Here is a 20547-nt window from a genome sequence, read left to right on the forward strand (position 1 = left end):
AGAACACTTTTGTGCGCAAAAAAACAACAAAAATAACGACTTTATTTCAACTATTCACTTCCTTCTCCATGAGCCTGTAAGTCAGTTAACGTAGTGTGATTGCGTAGAGCTACGTCACACGTAGGCTCACTATTGGCCGACGCTGGTCATGTGTGTGTGATGCTGTGTGACGTACAATAACAGAAGCTTACGCTATTAAACTAGTAACCTGACTCGCGCAGAGGGAGAAATAAACGAATAGTTGAAATAAAGTCGTTATTTTTGTTGTTTTTTTGCGCACAAAAGTGTTCTCGTCGTTTGATAAACTTAAGATTGAGCCCCTGTAGTCACTTGGACTATTTTAACGATGTCTTTAATGACTTTTCGAGGACAGCAAGAGCCAGTCCCTCAAGAAGCCTATGGACTGTATGCAGGAGCGATCTTAATATCTTAAATATCTTAATTTGTGTTCCGAAGATGAACGAAGGTCTTAAGGGGTTGGAACAACATGAGGGTGAGTAAATACTGACAGAATTTTCATTTTTGGGTGAACTAACCCTTTAAGTATTGCTCCATGGGTTATACACATTAGATGTTTTTCTTTACGTCATTTGTTTTTGTCTACTCATTTGATATCAGATATAAATAAAGATTGTCACATGGGGTGAAGAGCATGACACTCACATCAATCGATCAAGGAATCGGTTTCAGTGTGAGGATAGAGATACTTAGGGAAGAATGCACTGATCATCTTTATGATCTATGGGTGTTTCTATGTGCAGTCTCACTCATCCATAGCATTCGCTTCAGGGCTGTTTTCCCTTGAGACTGGTCCTTAAATCTGACTTTGGAGAAGGACTGTCTCCCGCCTTGGCCTTTGACCTGTCCTTTGAACCAGTCTTGAGCAAATCTCAGGGACAGAAGAGGGTACTTGTTCATTTTTGCTTTGTCGTTCTTTCTCTTTTTGCTCTCTTTTAAGTACTTTTTGATGCTTTCTTTCGGCAGGTCATTAATCTTCTTTGTCCCTCACTGTTTTGCCTATATCATTGGACGTCATGAACGCGGCCTAATTGGGTTATTTTACCCCCCCTAGTGCATCCCAGGAGGGCTTCATTACTGACCCGATGATGAAATGCTCTCTTTCCAACCCTCCTGTCCAGCTGCCACAACTCTCTATTGTCTTCTTGTTCAAACTTAATTTATTTGCCTCCAGAGTCAATAATGTTTCTAGTCTGTGCTACATTGCGGGAGTCAACATTAGAGTCTCAGCATTGTCTCACGCGTTGTGTGTTGAAAGCTAGCATTCATGCTTTAAATGAAGCGTGCTGCTTTTCATTTTTGTCTAAAACAAGACCGTTTCATGATCATTCCTCGAGTCTGAATGCATGTGTGCGTTGTGCTGCTTTTTATTTTATGGCTTTGCCTTGTTTGCCGCTCGCTGAGTTGCACTCAGTCCAGCTCTGTGTGATTCTTGCCATCTCTTTCTGATTTGAGTTGTCTCCCCCTTACAGTCTGTGCTATGATCTGTGCACAATGCAGAGTTATTTATTAGGTTTCTGGTCCCATGTGTGTATGTGAGGAAGAGAGTCAGCCTTTCGATCTGTTGGCCAAGTGCATGTTAATGCCAGTGAAATGTAGCATTGCTGGGCTGTTGAAAGCATTCACACCTTTTAACTTGAGTTTCATTACCTACCGCATATCTGAGAGAGAATGAAGCTAGAAGCAGTTTGTTGCATTCCCATTTATTTATTTTAAAGTGCACTAAATTTATTTATTCAAAATTCTAAATTGCACTGTTAAATTAGTAGCCCTGTTATTTTATTAAACAAATGCATTCATACACATCCTTTCACTGGATGATAGTCCCCGACATGTAAACAAGTGGAAAACAATATTCTATGGGTTATATTCTATTCAAAATATTTAAATATTTTTAAGGCACAACAATTAAGTAGTAAGAGTTAGAGTGTGGGTTGGTGACTGGGTTGCATAATGACCCCTCATAAACGCTTTGTGAAGGAAAGATGTTAGATTACTGGAATAATGGATTACTTTTAACCCGTCTCTCCCTGCCTCAAGGTTTAAATCTGGATCAAAGCAGAATTTAGTTGGCTGTGCCTCCATCTTTCTGTTCAGAAAGCAGGCGAGGGGTCATTTCCCATTGAAAGGCTTTTGTTCTGCATGTTCACTATATATCCTCTCATTAGTTCATATGGAGCTGGACTGTTACCAGAATCTAGTTTTCATGAACATCCAGAGAATGCCATGCACTGTGTGGTGTTTTAAAATGGAGAGGGCATTTTTGTGTGGATTTTTACATAGTTTTGTGTTTTAGATTGAAGGTAGGCCTACTGTTGGGGAAGTATCAAATGAAGTCAGGATCAGATGAGGTGGGTGGGGGAGTGGATGGGACAATTCAAACAAATCACCCTGTTCACTAAGCTGGGTGTGTGGGAACTGTGTTCTGATGGCTGTGCCGCCGATCTTTATCTGCATGCCCATTGCCCGGACGCCTACTCCTACTATTTGGAAGTTTGGCTCATTTCTGTGTCTATTCAACCTATGTAGTATTTTGCAGGCTAAAATGATCCTAAATGGTCAGAGTCAGTTGGCTGGAGTTCAGAGTAACTGAAATCATGGTGAAATATGGAAACAAATTATATGTGATAGTTTTTACTCAGATGAATTAACATGATTTGGTGTGTTGACACAGAGGTGATGTGACTGTTCCAATACAGTTCACCCCAAAACTAAACCGCAAAACAAAATAAAATTTACTCATGCTCATGTCATTCCAAACTCATACGACTTTAATTCTTAAAAAAAATAAAATTAAATTAAGTTGCTTTTATTGGATGGGATAATTATGCTTTAAAACTTAAACTTAAAATTGTATTTTATTTTATTTTGTTGCATTATTTTGTTCAACCAATCATTGCTCTCTGTGTGTATGTGTATGTTTAGGTTGACTTGACAACAAAGGATTTTGATTCAGGATGCATGGCCTGCTTGGGTCAATTATGTGTTGTAATTAGGGTTGGGTATCGAGAATCGAGTATCGATTGGAACCGGGACTAATTTTTCGTTTTTCCCGGAATCGTTCAAAAGTAAAAATTTTGATTCCTAGTTTCGATATTCACAGTCCGCCGAGCGGAAGAAGAAACCGCTGAAAAACACCAACGAAGAAGCGTCTACCGGAAGTGTTGGCATAACCACGCGAGTCGAACATGAGTACCTTACGTCGGCGATCCAAAGTGTGGCTTCACTTTTCTAAAAATAACGAAATCTCGGCAAAATGCAAAATTTGTGACAAAAGGAGTATTTTTACAGAAGGAGTATTTCCTTCAGAAAGGATTATTTCCTTCAGAAAGGCCGTTGGTTAGCAAGGTTAGCTAAACTTTTTTGACCCTGCCTCTTAAAAGAATCGGAATCGAGAATCGTTAGGAACCGGAATCGAAACAAGGAATCAGAATCAGAATCGTTCAAATTCAAACGATACCCAACCCTAGTTGTAATGTTTTTTTTTTTTTTTTTTTTTTTTTTTTTTGTGCAGTTGTATTTATGGAGTTTGTCTGAATATGCATTCCTGTGTTTCCTAGAGAAGGGCAAGGGTACAATTTGTGGTTCTGAATTCAATAGCAAGCAGATCACAGAAATATAGCCCCATGGTCTTCAGCTGTGACCGGACTGGCTTCTGTGTTTGTGTGTGTTTGTTGGCTGGGGCAGAACAGTTGGGCAGGTAGTGACCGGATAAGCCTGTGGTCACCCCAATTCCAGACTCTGTGTCCCCGGGGCCCTTGTCTCAAGCAGGGCATGGAAATCCCCTAAAATACATATAGGTTTTGGAAATATCTGGCATATTTGAGGGCTGGTTCTGTGGGCCACAGTTTTAGCAGGTTCTGGGAAAGGGCTGGGAAACGGCACATGCAAGAGATGTTAAGTGTGAGCATGCCATGTTACATCTGGTTACAACTTCATATACAGTATATGTGTATGTATGTATATAATCATTTTCATCTTTGAAAATGTATATAGATTAATCTTTGACCTGTCTAATCTGCTAGGTGTTACCCATTATTAAATTCATTCCTTTTCAATTGCACCTTGTAATTTTTTTGTCTTGCCTCAAATGTTGTACTTAAAAACAGATTTTTTTTTTAAATATAGTTTTGTAGATACATGCACATCATTATGTAGCAATGTTTAAGTGTGCTTGAAAACACAATACCACCAATCCCTGAAATCTACAGACAGATAATCTACTCTGATAGGCAGATTGATGCTGATTATTGAGCATGTGGCCCTTGATGTGTGATCATAGCTGTGCATAAGCTGGGCCATTGATAATAACCACTGAAGTATAGTAGATATAATGACCTCCATATGTTACACATGCATTAACTCTCTTTGAATTCTGCTCCACATCTCTTTGACTTATGTTTGCTCAACTTGAGGCATAATGGTTCATACAAAGGTCTGTTTGAGGTGAACTTATCAATGGCCCTTTGTTTCAAGCCATTCCGTGTAAAAATCATGAGGGAGCTCAGGGGGAAAGAGATCTGATTGGTGTTTCTCTTCAAACCCACGTTCATTCCTTTCTTTTGTGACTTCTGGCATATGCCGAGATCCTGGGCTTGGGCCGTGCAGCTTTGTTTTGGTTCTCTGTGTTACTTTCCGCCTCTCATCTGTCCTGACTCTAGTCTGCTCCTCATCAGGGCTGGATTTGCCACTGGCTTCCCAATTAGAAGGTTCCACATTATGTAGTTAGTGATTACCGTAGAAAACTTTCCAGATGACTTTTGTCTTCCAGGCTTGTTTTCTCTCGTTTGCATTTTCCGCTCAGTAATGAGACTGAAGTATGACTGAAATCATACCTTAAGTGGATTTCTTCATTACATTGCTGTCACGAAGATGCCCTATAGCATGTTTTAGGGTAGGAACATATTACTCTAAATAAGCCTTTTTTTAAAACACAGTCAAATCTTTCCTGACATTGTTTGGGTTATTAATGTTACTTTTTCTTTTTAATATTGGATTAGAATATATGGGCTCCTGATTCAGGGACTTGTCCAGCAGTCGCTTTTCAAGCTGTGTGAAGTGTTTCTCGGCTCTTCAAGCCGTGTGAGGTGAAGCCCTGATAAAAAGCAGCACAAAAGAGCCACTCTTTCTCGCAGGGACTGTGCCTCTGCTCCGGTTTTGGCTCAGGTTTCTAAAAGCTGTCTTAAATCTAGATGAGGAGCCCACACGCTCACACATGTGGGGCAGTGACCCCCTCCGTGACTTGACCTGCTTGTAGTGCTGCGGAAAGAATAAAAATGGGCGGATGTGATTTGCTAGAGAAAGGCCGCAAAGTAAACAGCACTGACAATGCTCTCCTGCCAGGCATACGGGTCATTTAATCTGTGTAAACACCATAAAGAGTTTTCAAAAGAGACGTTTAGACTGTTGAAGTGTGGGCGTCCAACGAAACATTGATCACTTTTACAGTGTGCATTGGATTAGATCATTTCATGGCCACCTAAGTGTGTGTGTGTGTGTGTGTGTGTTATTATTCTTATGTGATCAGAACCATCAAATTCAATTAGATTGCTCTGATTATCATATTTATCTCTCTTTTAGAAACTGGTGTCCTCAGACGGTGACAAAGACTGTGACTTGTCAGGTACAGAATGGCACCACACTTCAGAGAGTCTACCAGACTTGCAGGTGGCCTCAGGGTTGCAATGGGGGAAGGTAAGTTTATCATCAGCACACATTCACTTTGGGTTTTATATCATTTTAGGAACCTCTGTTGACAACCTCTGTTTTTAAGATTTTGCTGTCTTTTGAGTCATTTGGTTACAAACTTTCAAAAAGACTTACATTTTATGTGTGTGTTGCAGCTATCGCACTGTGGTCCGGCCATCCTATAAAGTTGTGTACCGCACCATCACCTCTCTGGAGTGGAAATGTTGTCCTGGATACAGTGGATCTCAGTGTGAGAAAGGTAAGACTGGCTAGAGATGGTAGTTGTAGCCTGAACTACATGCAGTTGTGAAGAAGGAATCTCTTTGCTGTGCTCTATGCTTTGTCAGTGTTGGGGAATCTACTTTAAGTTTCCCAAATTTGAAGCTCAACTTCTAAACAAGCTACACTTTTGAAAATGTATAGTTTTCTACATTAACTATCTGGTTGTAAAACACATTTGTGCAATTAGAAGAGTGTTTATCGGGTAGAGAACACATCCGGCCTTAATTGAACTTGACAAAAAACATCAATATTGCAAACGTTTTACTTAGCCTTACATACCCTACCATATGTGTAATCTTCCATTTCAATGTGCAACCTTATGTGATTGAAGCGATTGTCGGCGTTACCGATGTTGTCACAGTCTTTTGATAAATGAAGATTTGCTGGCTGCCGAGGGAATACTCGTAATACAATCAGAATTTAATTTTTAATGTTATTGTTTTTATTGTTGCAGCATATTTACTATGATTCAGTTTGTACAGTCTTTATAATTCATATGTATTCAATTCTTGCATTTCTTAAATAGTAAAAAAGGAGGACTTTGAAGTAGTGTGCTCCTCTTTAAATAATGAAAAGGCGCCTGAATAACATGACACTATTTTTCATCATACCCGATTAATGTGTTTAGATGAAGTATCTGTGATGAACTGTACATCACTAAATCACAACAATCCCATGCTATGGGAACTCATCTGCCATTCATATAGGCTACCGTGGAAGTTATATTTTTCAAATTGTGATAAAGACCTATACTAAATAAAACACGTAAATATGCAGTAAAAACCAAGTTAATAAAAACACTTCAATATAAAGACACCATTTAACGGAATTTAACTCAATAATTTATATCATTATATTTTTAAACATATAGCATAGGGACTGCATTTTAAAAACAAACAAAAATAAATTAGCTTCAATTACTTCAGAGAGAATAGATTTCCTCATTTAGTTTCCACAACACAGTGTGACAAAGCAGCCATGTAGCTTTTCATCATGCTACTCTTTGGAAAATGTTGCTGGAAAAAGCAATACTATTTTGGAAACTGCTGTCGCACTGCTGAGAAGAAAAATGAATTAAAAAATAGCTGCGTCTCTACTCTATTCCACAACACTGTACACGGTGCAGAACTAGATATGATCTGGAATGAGAAATGATCCACAAGTGTTTGGGGTCTGTGAGGTAGCCATGTTTGTTATTTAATGTTTACAGAGGCTCACACAAGGAGACCACCTCAAAACTAATGTCCTGCCCTGGCTACAGCTTACATATCACTTTGACTTTGACTCCTCGTTTCTGTTTGTAAATCATGTCCCAATGTCAGGAGAGCAACTTGTGGAGAAGACAAAAGAAAAGAAACAGGATGGATGGCTATTGTGAGACTGTGAAAGTATACGTGTGTGCGAGTGAGTGTCTGATTAATGTGAGTGTGTCTCAGCTGTGTTTGGATGCTGTTTCTGGCTGCTTTGCTCTGTGACTGACTGAGTGTGTGTGTGTGTTTGGCTGCATTCTCTGAGTGTCAGCCAGAGCCTCATTGTGAGTCGTGCTGGGAGTAACCGAGAGGACCAGCCAGCAGCCATGAGTCTCCTGTCCTCTCCGAACTGCACCAGGTCTTGACTCTTGTGTGATTTGGCCAAAAGTGGGCTCTCTAAGCTGTTGTTTGAACCAGCTGTACCCACTGACCCAGTAGTAGTTTATACATTGTCGTTGGACTCTTAAGGTCCGCTAAATGATTCAATGTGGTTGGCATTCCCAAAGTGGCAAGTCTTTATTTGACTGAACTTTAATTTACTTTTATTGACAGTTTCAGCTTTAATGTGTCTTTTAAATTACTTTGAGGGCTGTTAATGCTGTATAGTATGTCTGTCATGTGGTTGTTTTTTTGTGTGTGTGTGTGTACACTAAAATGTCAAGTAGCTGAACACTAACTGTACTTACTACTTCCTGTCTGTGAGGCAAAGTGGATTTTCTTTAGCCCTCAGCTAATGGCAAAAGAAACTTAAAATGATAAAATGACATTTCTGGCAAAATGTACTCGCCCTTGTGTTGTTCAAAATACATATTCATAGCTTTTTCTATGGAAAACAAAATGAGATGTTGCACACAATGTTTGCAGTTAGATGTCAGTCATTGATTTTATTTGATTTCATTTATCCAATTTATATTTGATTCATATTTTGATAGGCTACATTTATTCAGATTAATTTAGATACATTTTTAGTTATGTTTATTTTGCTTACATATAAAAAAAACTCTCAGCTATTGCTGTAAATTACACAAACATGATTTTTTTTGTTTATGTATTTTTTTATTCATTTTATTCAGTGACCTCTCTGGATTCAGCTAATTAATTCAGTGTCCATCAGACTGATTTAAACACTAACTTCTAAGTTTTCAAATGATTAAAAAAAAAGGATTAATTCACCCAAAACTGGAGGTTCTATCATCATTATTTCATTCCAAACACATAAGACTTTTGTTCATTTTCGAAACACAAATGAAGATGTTTCTACTTAAACCTGAGAGATTTCTGCTTAATAGAAAGCATGAACAAATCTAAATTTAAAAAAAAAAAAATCAGTCACTGTTCTCTAAAAACTCTTACTCCTGTAACTCTCAAATGAAAGTCTTGGTGGATTTTGGGTAAACTATTTCTGATTAATAAAAAAATGAAACAGACATTTTAGTAGTTATGCGTTTATCTCATGGACACACAATTAGTTGAGTTGGTTAAAGAACTGAAATTAGCCAAAAGGGTAAATCCAATTTTGATGATTGCTTTAAAAGTTCCTCATTTTGGGAATGAGTTTACTTTTATCAAAAGATGAAACCATACAGACAAACACACCCACTCCGCCAACCAAAATGCAAATTATTCTCACAATTTCATACCCCAAAGGCTGTAGACATCCATGAAATGAGAGATAAAGTGGGTGAATTAAGTTAAATCTGTTCCTTATAAGAGAGGGATGATGAAATGGAGAGAGGATAGCATCTTAAGTGGGACGCTCTGAGGCCTGTGAAAACTAATGTCTTATCAGTACCATGTGAGACAAACTCTGATCACAGACAGGCCTGAGTAGACCTGACAGCTCCATTTTGTCTCTCTCTTTCTGACACCACTGTGGGCTTCAGCACCCTCAAGATATCATTTGTGTCACTGATGCAATACGCCACAGACAGAAACTACAAAGCATGTTATGTATGCATTAACATTTATTAGCGTCTGTTATATCAGAGACCATGAAGAATGAGGTTTATCCTCTCATATATAGTGAGTCGTACCATCCAGACATCCCCCACCTTGTTTTATAACACCGGCTGTCTCTGTTTGTGTCTACACTGGCTCCAGATCATTGTTATGCTTAGGGTATGGGGTGTAGTTTGAAATGTAAAGTGTAATAGCATCTCAACACAGTGATTCTGTGTTGTTGAGGGATTTCCTTGGTACGTAAAACATCAACGTTATAGCATTCATTTTTGTTTGTCGGAAACATTTCGAGCTATCAGGAAATACATGACAAAATAAGCGTTTTTACTGCCATGTTGATATGCATGTTTCTCTTCTAAAGATCCTTAAAGATCCGTATGTATTTATATTAATTGTTGAATAGGTTTGCCAAAGATTTTGTTTGCTTTTGTACATTTTTGGACCTCAACACTTTTTTTCTCATGCTTGTAATCTCTTTTTCTTTTCACATTAGTTCTCCCTTTCTCACCGGCGTCGTCTGAACTAGTGAAAACATTACATCACCGATAAGACACAAAAACATATTTGAAGTAAATGTCAAGCTTTTTATCTGAAGTACATTGCATAAAGATCAGTGTCCCAGCGGTCCCACCCTCGTTCACACACTCACACACATATTGGACACTGACTTTTGAAGGTTTGTTAGCCAGGATCCCTTCACATGTCCTCAAGTCAGTGTTCGACAGGTTTTAGTCTATTTGTAAGAACATTTTGAAAACTTTGGACATATACTCTACCATTCTTACCATTTCACACCAATGTTTTTGGAAAAAAAGTCTTGAATGTTAACCAAGGCTGCATTTATTTGATCAAAGATGCAGTAAAAACAGTATTGCATTTAAAATGAGATTTTTTAAAAAATAAAATTTTAGAATTCCAGTCTCCACATTATCATGTGAAAAGTCATTCTAATATGCTGAGTTGCTGCTCAAGAAACATTTCTAATTATTATCAGTGTTGATAACAGTTGTGCTGCTTAACATTTTTGTGATACTTTGATTCTTTGATGAATAGAAAGTTCAACACAACAATGTCCTTTTTTTAAAGTCGGCGTGAAACAGAAGTTGAGTGTCATTTTTTCCTTGTCGTGACGTATATACGAGTGAAACGGCTTCTGAAATTAGAAAAAAATGTAGGGCAGGGCTTAGTTCGTCCTTCGTGAATTGATTTGATCGGTGGAGGTTGGGTGTTACAAACAAAATCAGATCAGAGTCAGATTTGAATGCGATTCTCTGACTGATCATCGGATCTGTCCGCACACTTTCGATATTGCACGTGACCGAAATAGAAGAGAGGTCGTTTCGATGGGGGAGGGAAGGGTAATGCATTTCATTAAAGATTATAAGGGTACATGAATTTAAAAAAAATAATGAATGCACAGATAAATCATTTAATAAGCACTACAATATTACATATCAAAAGATTTGTCAAATTTGATTTCATGCCGACTTTAAATAGAAATTATTGTAACCTAATAAATGAGTTTACTGTCACTTTTGCTCAGTTCAGTGACTTGTTGTTGAATAAAAATATTAATTTTATTCAAAACTAATTTTACAAACGCCAAATATTTGAGTGCCAACGTATGTATCCATGCAAACACACACATGGGCACTGAAAATGTAGATGTGTAGCTGTCTCGTAAACACCTGAGGTCCGTTGTTATGAATGAGCTGTTATAAATGTAGTTTTGCGTTGTTTTTACATACATTACTGTAAGTGCTAACAGATGGAAATGCTCACAGGATTCTGTCACAGACATCCGGCATGCAAAGAGTTTTATAAACCCTAAACCAATTTCTACTGTTCTGTAATTTCTGCTTTAGTTTTGTACTGTTCTGGTTTACTCATGAAGATTTTTTTAGTTTCTCATCTTAGTCTTTTGGATAAAAGTGCTAAATTAATAATTCTAAAAGCAAACCCTTAATGGATATCTCTTGTTACTCTTTTGAGTAATATACCCCCACGCCAATAGTGCACAATAAATTTGAGGATTTAAAAAACCCAAATATTAAACAACTTAGAGCATGTAATCAGGAAAAAAAATTAAATACTGTCTATCAAGGGTTTATATAAAAATATTGTTCTGTCATATCTGCTTTCAGCTCAGTTTATTATTTCAACAGAGCTCCACAGATCATGTTTGTTGATAAGCGTAATGACCTAACACTTGTTAAATCATTATTTTCCCCCTCTGTGTCTAAAGAAGAATTCTCCACAGGCCTTTTTTTGTGTATTTAAATAAAAGATGAGGATTCATTCTGAGAGGGTTATATTCATATACATTAACTCTTCACCCTTCTCAAGTGCGTAAGAGAATCTGACTGACAGTCGGTGAGTGATTGAGAGGAAGTGAACAGCTTGTGTGTTTGTCGTGTGGGTGGACGTGTTGAATTAGCACGCTTGTCTTAGAAGTGCGATGGGCCCCCGAATCAAACCCTGGCCCTCGGTCAAAGTGAGGCTGTGCGCTTTTGATGCACTAATTACCCGCTCGGCTCGCAGGCATGCGACGAATGCTTTAAAGCCACAGAAATGTAATCTGTGTTTTCACAGCTCAGTTCAGCTTATCGGGGGGTTCCACGCTAAGCTCTTACGCTTCAAACATCAGTTACACACACTCACTATAGAGGCTCTTTTTTTTTTTGCTCATTTTTTAAAGAGCACTTTATATTCTGGAATGATTTAAGTTGTCCTTAATGACTTGGGAAAGTGCCAAACCTTCAGGCAGAGCCTCCTGTCTGTCTTTGTGTTAGCCAGTCAGTTTTGTGCAGCACAGTGTGTTTATGCAACTCAAGTGAGGCACTGTGTGTGTGTGAGCGTGTGTGGGAGATGAGGTGTCAAGGAGTGCATTGTGCAGCTGTTGTGTCTGAGTGTATTTGTACGTTGTGAGCATCAACACACATTGGACATTTTTTTTGAAAACCCAATTCTGAACTCGCCATGAACACACATTTTGAATAAACACTTTGAACGAACATTCTAAACTCGGTTTGAATGAACACTCTTTGAATTAACATTCTGAACACTCTATGAACTAGGGCTGCTCGATCATGGCAAAAAATCATAATCACGTTTATTTTGGTCAATCTTGAAACCACGATTATTTAACATATATTTTTTGGTGGGCGATATGATCAAAGTCTTATTTCATGATACGAGTAATTTTAGATAGGCCTATCAGTGAAATTTTATAATTATCGATACTTCAGCAAAAACCAATACTACGTTACCTAATGTAGTTAAGATAAATGTCCTTAAAACAATTACAGAAGACAAGTAAACAGTCAGCAATACAATAAGAACAAAGAAACTAATTCTAATGTTTAATAACTGCATAGTCTTCACTTCTACATTAAAAGTTATACAAAAGGTATTAATTCAAGAGCAATGAGTAATTTTATCTTTGACTCTTGTTGTTTGTTTATGACAGACTGTAGCAGGTATATTAGGCTGCTGTCACTTTAAGAGCTAATGCATGGATCCAATATATTGTTGCACACATGTTTTCTTTCCCAACTGTTTACATTCACTTAAGACATAACCAACTGTGTTTACGGGTATACTCAACAAATAGGTTTTTTTTTGTGGGCTTTGTAGACCGTTTGTAGGCATGTATCCATAGCCCACAGTATACTTTGCTTATGCGCATTCCGTTCTGGCTTGGAGTGTGTGCACAGGAAGCTGCCTGGGGAACAGTGTCTCTTTTGCGGCTTACGTTAAACTGTTTAATGTCAAGCACATCCCACACTTTAGCGACATTATACTGCATTTTACAACACTCACTTATTTGGGTGATAATAATCATTGGAAGCCAGTCCTTCTATGAATGAATATTCTGAATACACTCTTTGAATTAAAATTTTAAATGCAGTTTGAATAAACATTCTAAACACACTCTTTCACGAAACAGTTCGAACACTCTATGAATGAACATTCTGAACAGTTTGATAAAACATTCTGAGGGAATAGTTTGAATGAAAATTCTAAATACACACAATCTAAACAAATAGTTAGAATTAACATTGTGAAAAAGCATTCTGAATGCACACTTTGAATGTACATTCTGAATATTATGAACAAACAATGTGAACACCATAAGAATGCCCATTGTAAGCACACAATCAGAACTTTTTAAATAATAATAATAATATAACAATGGGAAAATCAGCACCATTCACTAAGCTTAAATAGAACCAAAAGAACCCAAAGTGCACACTATTATGAACACGTTCTTAATGCACGTTGCATTATGGAGTCATATGGAGTCATATTCTCTCTTTTCACCCCACATCTTCCATCTGTTACTATAAACAACACAAGTTTTGTTGTGTGAGCTGTTTGTTATTCTAAATTCTTGCTGCCTATTATATATTCATTATCACTCCCTTCTTTTCCTTTCTTTGCTCTGAGTTGTCCATTCCTTCCCATGGCCCCAGTCAATCTGCAGGACATCATAACCCACCTGCTGAGATGAGTGTGAAATCTAAATGTACTCATTCATTTCAGTGTAAACCAGGAAATTTCATATTTAACAGGCCCAGTGCTCTACATCCCACCATTTAAACTCAAACAGGAAGTGCTGCATTGCACAGGGACCCACTGGAGGAAGTGGAGGTCTGAAGATGGATGGAAACAAATGAATTGAGTACAAGGAAGGAAAGTATATTATTTATAGAGGAGACATTTACTTTATCTAGACAAGCTTGCAGTTTCAAGAAGTTGCTTTTTTTTTCTAGGGATGTTGGAAAGCAAGTTAGCTTTTAGCTCCTGTTTATTCATAAAAACACGTTTTTATTTTTTTGACTTTTGTTTTTCCTCCGTCCTCGCAATCTCCTTTAGCTCGATCAATGAAATTTAAAGCAGTATTGTATGTAAAACTGGAACTATTTTTATTGTGAAAGGGCAATATAGATCATTTTTAATTGAATTAACTATGTTTTTTCTGTTTTTTCATCTATCAGTGTTTATTGGTACAATGACACTATAAAAGCCAGTAACTTAATTTTGAAGAACAAACGTTGTGTTTCTAATATCATGCTTAAAATTTTTCTCACATACTTTAAAGGTGTCTTAATATATTTATTTAGAAGGGTCTCCCTCACAAGGGGATTATTGTGTTTGGAGGCCTTTGGCTTCAAAAAGATTGAAATCCCATGTGCACCAATGCTCAGCCATTTCATTTATTTTCTACCTGTTGTTTTTCGCCTTTCTTCCTCTGTTAAATGTATTAAAACAGAGGTTTGTTGCTAAGGGCACTGCATATCACGTCTTGTTTGGGGTGTGTGTTTTGGTTTTATTGTTGTATTTTTATATGGCCCTGTAAAACTTAACCATGCATCTGCCACATGAAAAGACATTGCAAATTTTTATATTGAAAATTAGAAAACCTTTGAAAGACAAAGACTTTGTCTCTTGTTTCCCACCTCCCTTTCTCGCTTCTTTGGTCATGTGAAACTGACAGACAACCACAGAAGTCTTCATTTATGGCGAGCAGTTATGATGTCATTCATATATTCAAATGATCTTGTGGTTGCCAAGAGCTCATTTAAGCTGCTGAGCTGCTGATTAAGCAAAGACACAAACACCCATGTTTCTTTGATGTCATTTGCAAACATTTTTAAGTGCGTGTTGGTGTTTCTGGATTGGATCTGTATGTGCTTATGTGGTGGTATAGACATTGTTGTGATTAGAGAGGCAGGTTTTGGATGATCGTTACATGCACACATGCTTATTAGAGCCACGCGCACACTGCAATGCTGTAGAAACTTACAGGATAAAAGGATTAGGAAGGAACCGGGTGGCCGCAGGGGGTTTTATGTTACAATAGATCTGCAGTGATTCCCAATTTTGCATTAAGAGCTGTCAGATTGCATCTATATTTTCTGCTTCTAGAATAGGTTTGAAATGTCTGGCTTAAAATGGTGTTCTGAGTGTTTTTAGCGGGCTACGGGTCGGTGCAATAGCCAGGGTGTTTGTGGTGGTTTCTTACAGGTCAAAGTGAAAATAGCCTTCGTGTGCGGGTGGTCAATATGATATTCTGGCCTCTGGATTTGGCTTAAGCTACTCCTTCAGTATAAGTATATGGGGTTTACCACTGTCTTTGCACATTACACAATCATCACACAATCGTTCCAAAGCGTGTGGTCTGTAAGTTTTTAAAAAAGAAAAGAAATTAATATGTTTATTCAGTGAGGATGCATTAAAATGATGGCTCAGGCTAGGTCCTTAACTCAACCTGTTTCTAATCACATTATTCTTTATAGGGCACAGCTGATTGGTTCCTGCTGTATCAGTTGCTAATGAGTTTGCATGCTCAACCTTCAGGCTATGTTTACACGGAAACGATTCTGAAGAGAAAACGCAAAAGTGGCGTTGCGTCATCACTTTTTATTCTGCGTTTAGACGAGCGTTTTGTGTGGGAAGTCAAGCAGACTTTTGCATTTTTACCGTTACACGGGAACGCGGCGGTGGAGCGTTTTTAAGATTTCCACTCTGGAGGGTGGTTTCACTTTTTTGCGTTTTTAAGCCTCAAAAACGCCGTCGCCGTGTAAACGAAAAGCACATCCGATAAAATATTTTTACGTTTTCACCCGCGAGCGTTCTCGTGTAAACAGGGCCTTAGATACTTGGTTAGAATTTGCCTTAGCAACCTCCACCTTCCCCAGCTTCACCTGTAAAGATCTGCTACAGTTAATTCACGAACTACTGTCAGGATTTACTAAAAACACGCTGTGAAAAATTAGCACTGAAAAACGTGGACAGGGTTATTTTTGTGGCTGACCTTATTGCATTTGTAGGAGTTTCCCTTTCAGACACAATTTATGAGAGGAGAGTATTTAAATGAATCATGCGTGGTAATTTTCTAAGGTTTGCACACGTCAATTTACTGCTGTTTGCGCCATTATTGCGCCATAAAAGCACGTTTTAAACCAGATTCTAACTGGTAGTTTTTACACATGTTTCCATTAAACATTCAACTGATCATTAAGGTCAGAATTTATTCTTATTCTCTCATTTAATACTATATTAAAGGAAGCATGTCTTTATATTTTGTGGTATAACTGAAACCAGGAAATCAAATGGCCCTTTTTATTAAAATTTTTAGTTTCTCAAATGTTACTCGAAGTACATTTGTAAATCGTATGCTAAAAAGAATGCACGTAACAAAAAGAATGCGACGTGCATTATCGTAAGTAAGCTTTTGTGTCTTGCCACATCACATAAAGCCTGAGTGTAGTTAAATGCACTTGGAAAAGGACATTTTCAACAGATCCTTTAGAACCTGACCTGCCTTTTTTACTATCAGGATAATAACGCAGTGTATCTGTCTGTACAAATAATAAAGTCAGATGTTAGTGACTATGTGTTGATGTTAATCTGTTGTGTTGGGTTTTTAGCGACAGCATTATTCCATTAAGAGATGATGGAGGTGATGGTGTTCACAGAGAGATGATTGAGTTGCAGTATGTTGTGTGCATTAGAGACTTCTGCCTGTGGTTTTGGCCAGGGGTGTGCAGTGCTGACTTCATTTTAACAGACCGAATCTGTGTCGGAAAAGAGATCCATCATGCAATGCAGCAGGAAATTTAAAGTGAACTGATTTCTTGCTGGTCTTGTGTGTGACTAACTTAAAATGTATGCGTGCACAGTAGTAGTATCTTCAAATGTAACATGTGAAGGTGGATTAATGGAAATCTAGTTGTATCATCATTTACTAAACTATGTCATTCTAAACCTGAGTAAGGCACACAGGCTTGTAATGCAAGTTTCTTAATCGGATTACTTGTTACAATTAACTAGTAAAGTAACTCATTACTTTTAAATTTACAAAAAACATGTGTTACTTTTTCAAAGGAAAGAAAAGGATAAAAAACTTTCCCATTTCAGAGCAAAAAAGTTTAAAAAAAATTTAAAAACTTTATTTCCAGAAAAGCAGGACTAAGGCATGTTTCACATCACCTTTCCTTTTAATCACACTTTTTAATCAATTGGGAATTGAGAATACTAAAATTTGCAGTTTTGCGAGTTGAATTTTTACACAATCCTGCCTGATATACAGGCAGGATTATATATATAAGACTATATATGATTATATACAGTATATATAAGACATCTGCTTAACAGTCTGTGGTCGGTCGTCGCTGTCTGTTTCTCCTTTTCATGATGGGCCATACATTTTCAATAAGAGACAGATCTGGACTGCATGCAGGCAGTCAGGCACATCCACTCTATGATGTAGAGTGGAAACCATTCTGTTGTAGCACGTACAAAATGAGGTCTGCATTGTCTTGCATCTTGATGGCAGTATATGTCCCAGTATAAGAATATATTAATATAAAAATACATAAAAATATATTGGGATTGCATTATATTATATTACTATTTTGGGACATAAAATATAAGTCTCCACGTCTATGGTACCTTCACACAAATTCAAGTCACCCCTGCTGTTTGCACTGATGCACCTCCATGCCGTGACGGATGTTTGCTTTTGCACCTGTCACTGATGGTCCTTTTCATCTTTGGGACTGAGAACTAAATGTGATTTTTTTTTTTTTTTTTTTTTTTTTTTTTTTCAAAAAACAAACTGAAACATGGACTCTTCAGACCACATCACACATTTCCATCATCTTCTAGACTATCTGAGATGAGCTGGCCCAGAGAACTCACCGGCATCTCTGCATTGAACAGGTGTTTAGCTTTCTCCTTGCAGAACAAGAGATTCAAGTTGCATTTCTTGACGCAGTGTCAGACTGTTACTCTCCCAATCCTTTTTAGGTATTCAACAAGACAAAACATAACTGTACATTCATTAAATCAAAAAGACCTTTCTTTTTTTTTCAAAAATACATATAACCAGTAACTTACACCCTACGTTCAAGGAGGGGTGGGGGGAGGAAGCGTCAGACTGTGTTAAAGGAGCAATGTGGGATTTTTAGCGACATCTAGGGGTTCGGTTGCGAGTTTGCACCAGGTTTGCACTAAGGGCTCAGCCCACTGCTCACCCCTCCCTTTCGAAGAAGCTACGGTTGCTAAAACGGGACAAACATCTCGTCGGCTGAGACAGCAGAGAATAGCCAGAGTAAGCCAAGAGTGTGTAACATTGTCACTGTTTCTGTACCACAGTCCATTATAAACCACATCATGGATACTGTTTACAAAGCCATAGTCAGGTGAGGATCAAGGGTTTTAATATATAATTTAATATAATAATAGTAATTAGCTGATTGTCTCAAAAAACGTAACCAGCAGCACATTTATCCCCACATACTGTAGCAAACCCATAATACAGCGAGGGAGCAGCTATATATTTTTTTCTAACAGGGTAGTAATAGTTTAGCTGGCTAATATGAGCTGTTACTGTGGCTGAGCTGGGACGCGTCTGCATCGCATGAGTCCAAAGGTCGGAAGTGCGCACGCTGTTACAATCATGTCATTTTTGACGCGCGCACCTCCGTATCCCATATTTACTACACACAATATGCTTTTTTCTCTGATTTTGAAAACTCTTCGTGATCGACTTTAGTGATCTAAAAGTCTCTATCGACGGGTTAGTGATTCCTGTAACGTACTGTTTTACAGTCAATGACGTGAGTACTAATCATCAGCTGTCTCACGAACGTAACAGCACATCTATCCCCAACATAACAAACCCATAACACAGCGAGGGAGAACTAAGTTACATGAAACAATCCCAACTACATATTTTACACCACTCACAAGGGAAAACTCACTACTCACGGAGTGTAAGGCTAGCTTCCAGCTTTCCGCTACTTCTCTTTCAAGGTAGTGATGAAACGCGTTCTGTAGCGCTCTTTGTTCGCGTTCGGCTACGGTAGGAATATGACGTCACAACATGGCGACCTTCATAGAAGGGGATTCCCGCGGTTATGGAGCTATTAATGTCTCATTCTAAGGTAATAAAAACATTACGGTTAATTAAGTAAGTTCTTTATACACCACTGAAAACATAGTTATGGATGTCATATTGCATTTCTGTTAATAGATACTCAACTTTTTTACACATTGCACCTTTAAGTGACAACAGTTTTCCAAAGTACTCCTGAGCACATGTGGCTATATTTAACAGAATAGCATGACAGTTTCTCATGCAGTTCCATCTGAGGGCTCAAAGGTCTTGCACTTTCAACGGAGGTCTTCTGCTTTGCCCTACACAGACTGAGATTTCTCTGGATTCCCTGTTTGGTAGATGGTTTGCAAGGTGATTTACTAAGGTTTTTGCTAGACAATTTACAGGTATTTGTGGCATTATATAACGCCCCATAAAAGCATGTCTTAAACCAGACGCTAATTTGCGCTGCTCATTATCATTAATGGTAATGATACGGCTGCGTCTGTGTTCTTTAGTTTGCACGTTGTCAGTAGATCACATGCGAAAATTTCCACTCCCATTGGAAGTTTTCCCATCATGCTTTTTTTTAATTGCCGTGTTCAGTAAATCTGGCCCTTACTGCACAAACGTTAAAAATCTTACGGACCCCAAACTTTTGAACGGTACTGTTTATTTAAATAGACTCCCTCTAAATGGCCCTTTGTTAGTAGCTTGTAGTCTAACTACTTTTTAGCTTGACTGTAGTATAATTTAACTACTTAACTAATTAGTAGTAGCTTGTAGCATGATTTTAATGTAGTTTATACTGCTTTTTACACTCACTCACTCACTCTCTCACTATTGCTGCCATTCTTTCTAGCAGACGGACAGTGAGGGCAGTAAATCACTTTAATAGACTGTGTGCCGTGACATAATGTGTGCGGAGGGACCTGGACTCCGTCCAGCCACCAGCCAATGAGAAGGCTTGCTGAGAGTTCCCTGTGATGCCACTGGACGGGACAGGAGAGTGGAGGCAGGGTTATTCAGTACTGGTAGGATGATGTCTGGGTCTGTTATTTGGGCTGGACCTGTCCCACATCGTCTGTCTTAAAAACTGTCTTACACACACCTGAATTAGAGAGCAGTGTGAGTTGAACTCTTTATGGACCTTAATCAGTCTAGCTGGAGTCAGTGACATGCTGCTCTTGAACTCTTGTTGTATTTATAGAGCTGATGTTAAGGCTTTTCCCACGCCAGAGTTTGACTTATCAAGCTAGCTGGACAAAAATATCCTTCATTTGATGTCAGTTTCAGTTACTTATCCTTTTGGATAAACCACTCGATCAAATTTACTAAAGGTCATGTTATAATGTTTAAAAACTGGATAAACAATCTGTCTTTTCAAATTGTTTTGATAAAAATTAGTTTGTTACATGCTGCAAGGTCTCCCAACTGCCGTATAAACAATCGCTTTTAGTT

The 20547-nt window shown here is 38.0% G+C and overlaps 1 protein-coding gene across 2 annotated transcripts in view; it reads left to right on the forward strand.

Annotated features, from left to right (window-relative positions):
• Positions 1-20547, forward strand: part of emid1 (EMI domain containing 1) — a 69907-nt gene that overhangs the window by 6122 nt on the left and 43238 nt on the right. For both annotated transcript variants that reach the window (XM_039659808.2, XM_039659810.2), the window contains exons 3-4: positions 5599-5712; positions 5862-5965. In XM_039659808.2, coding sequence (XP_039515742.2) covers positions 5599-5712; positions 5862-5965 — 218 coding nt within the window. The remainder of the gene's footprint in view (positions 1-5598; positions 5713-5861; positions 5966-20547) is intronic.

The sequence above is a fragment of the Pimephales promelas genome, chromosome 4 (genome assembly GCF_988280905.1).
Source record: "Pimephales promelas chromosome 4, fPimPro1.hap1.1, whole genome shotgun sequence".
Classification (NCBI taxonomy): Eukaryota; Metazoa; Chordata; class Actinopteri; order Cypriniformes; family Leuciscidae; genus Pimephales; species Pimephales promelas.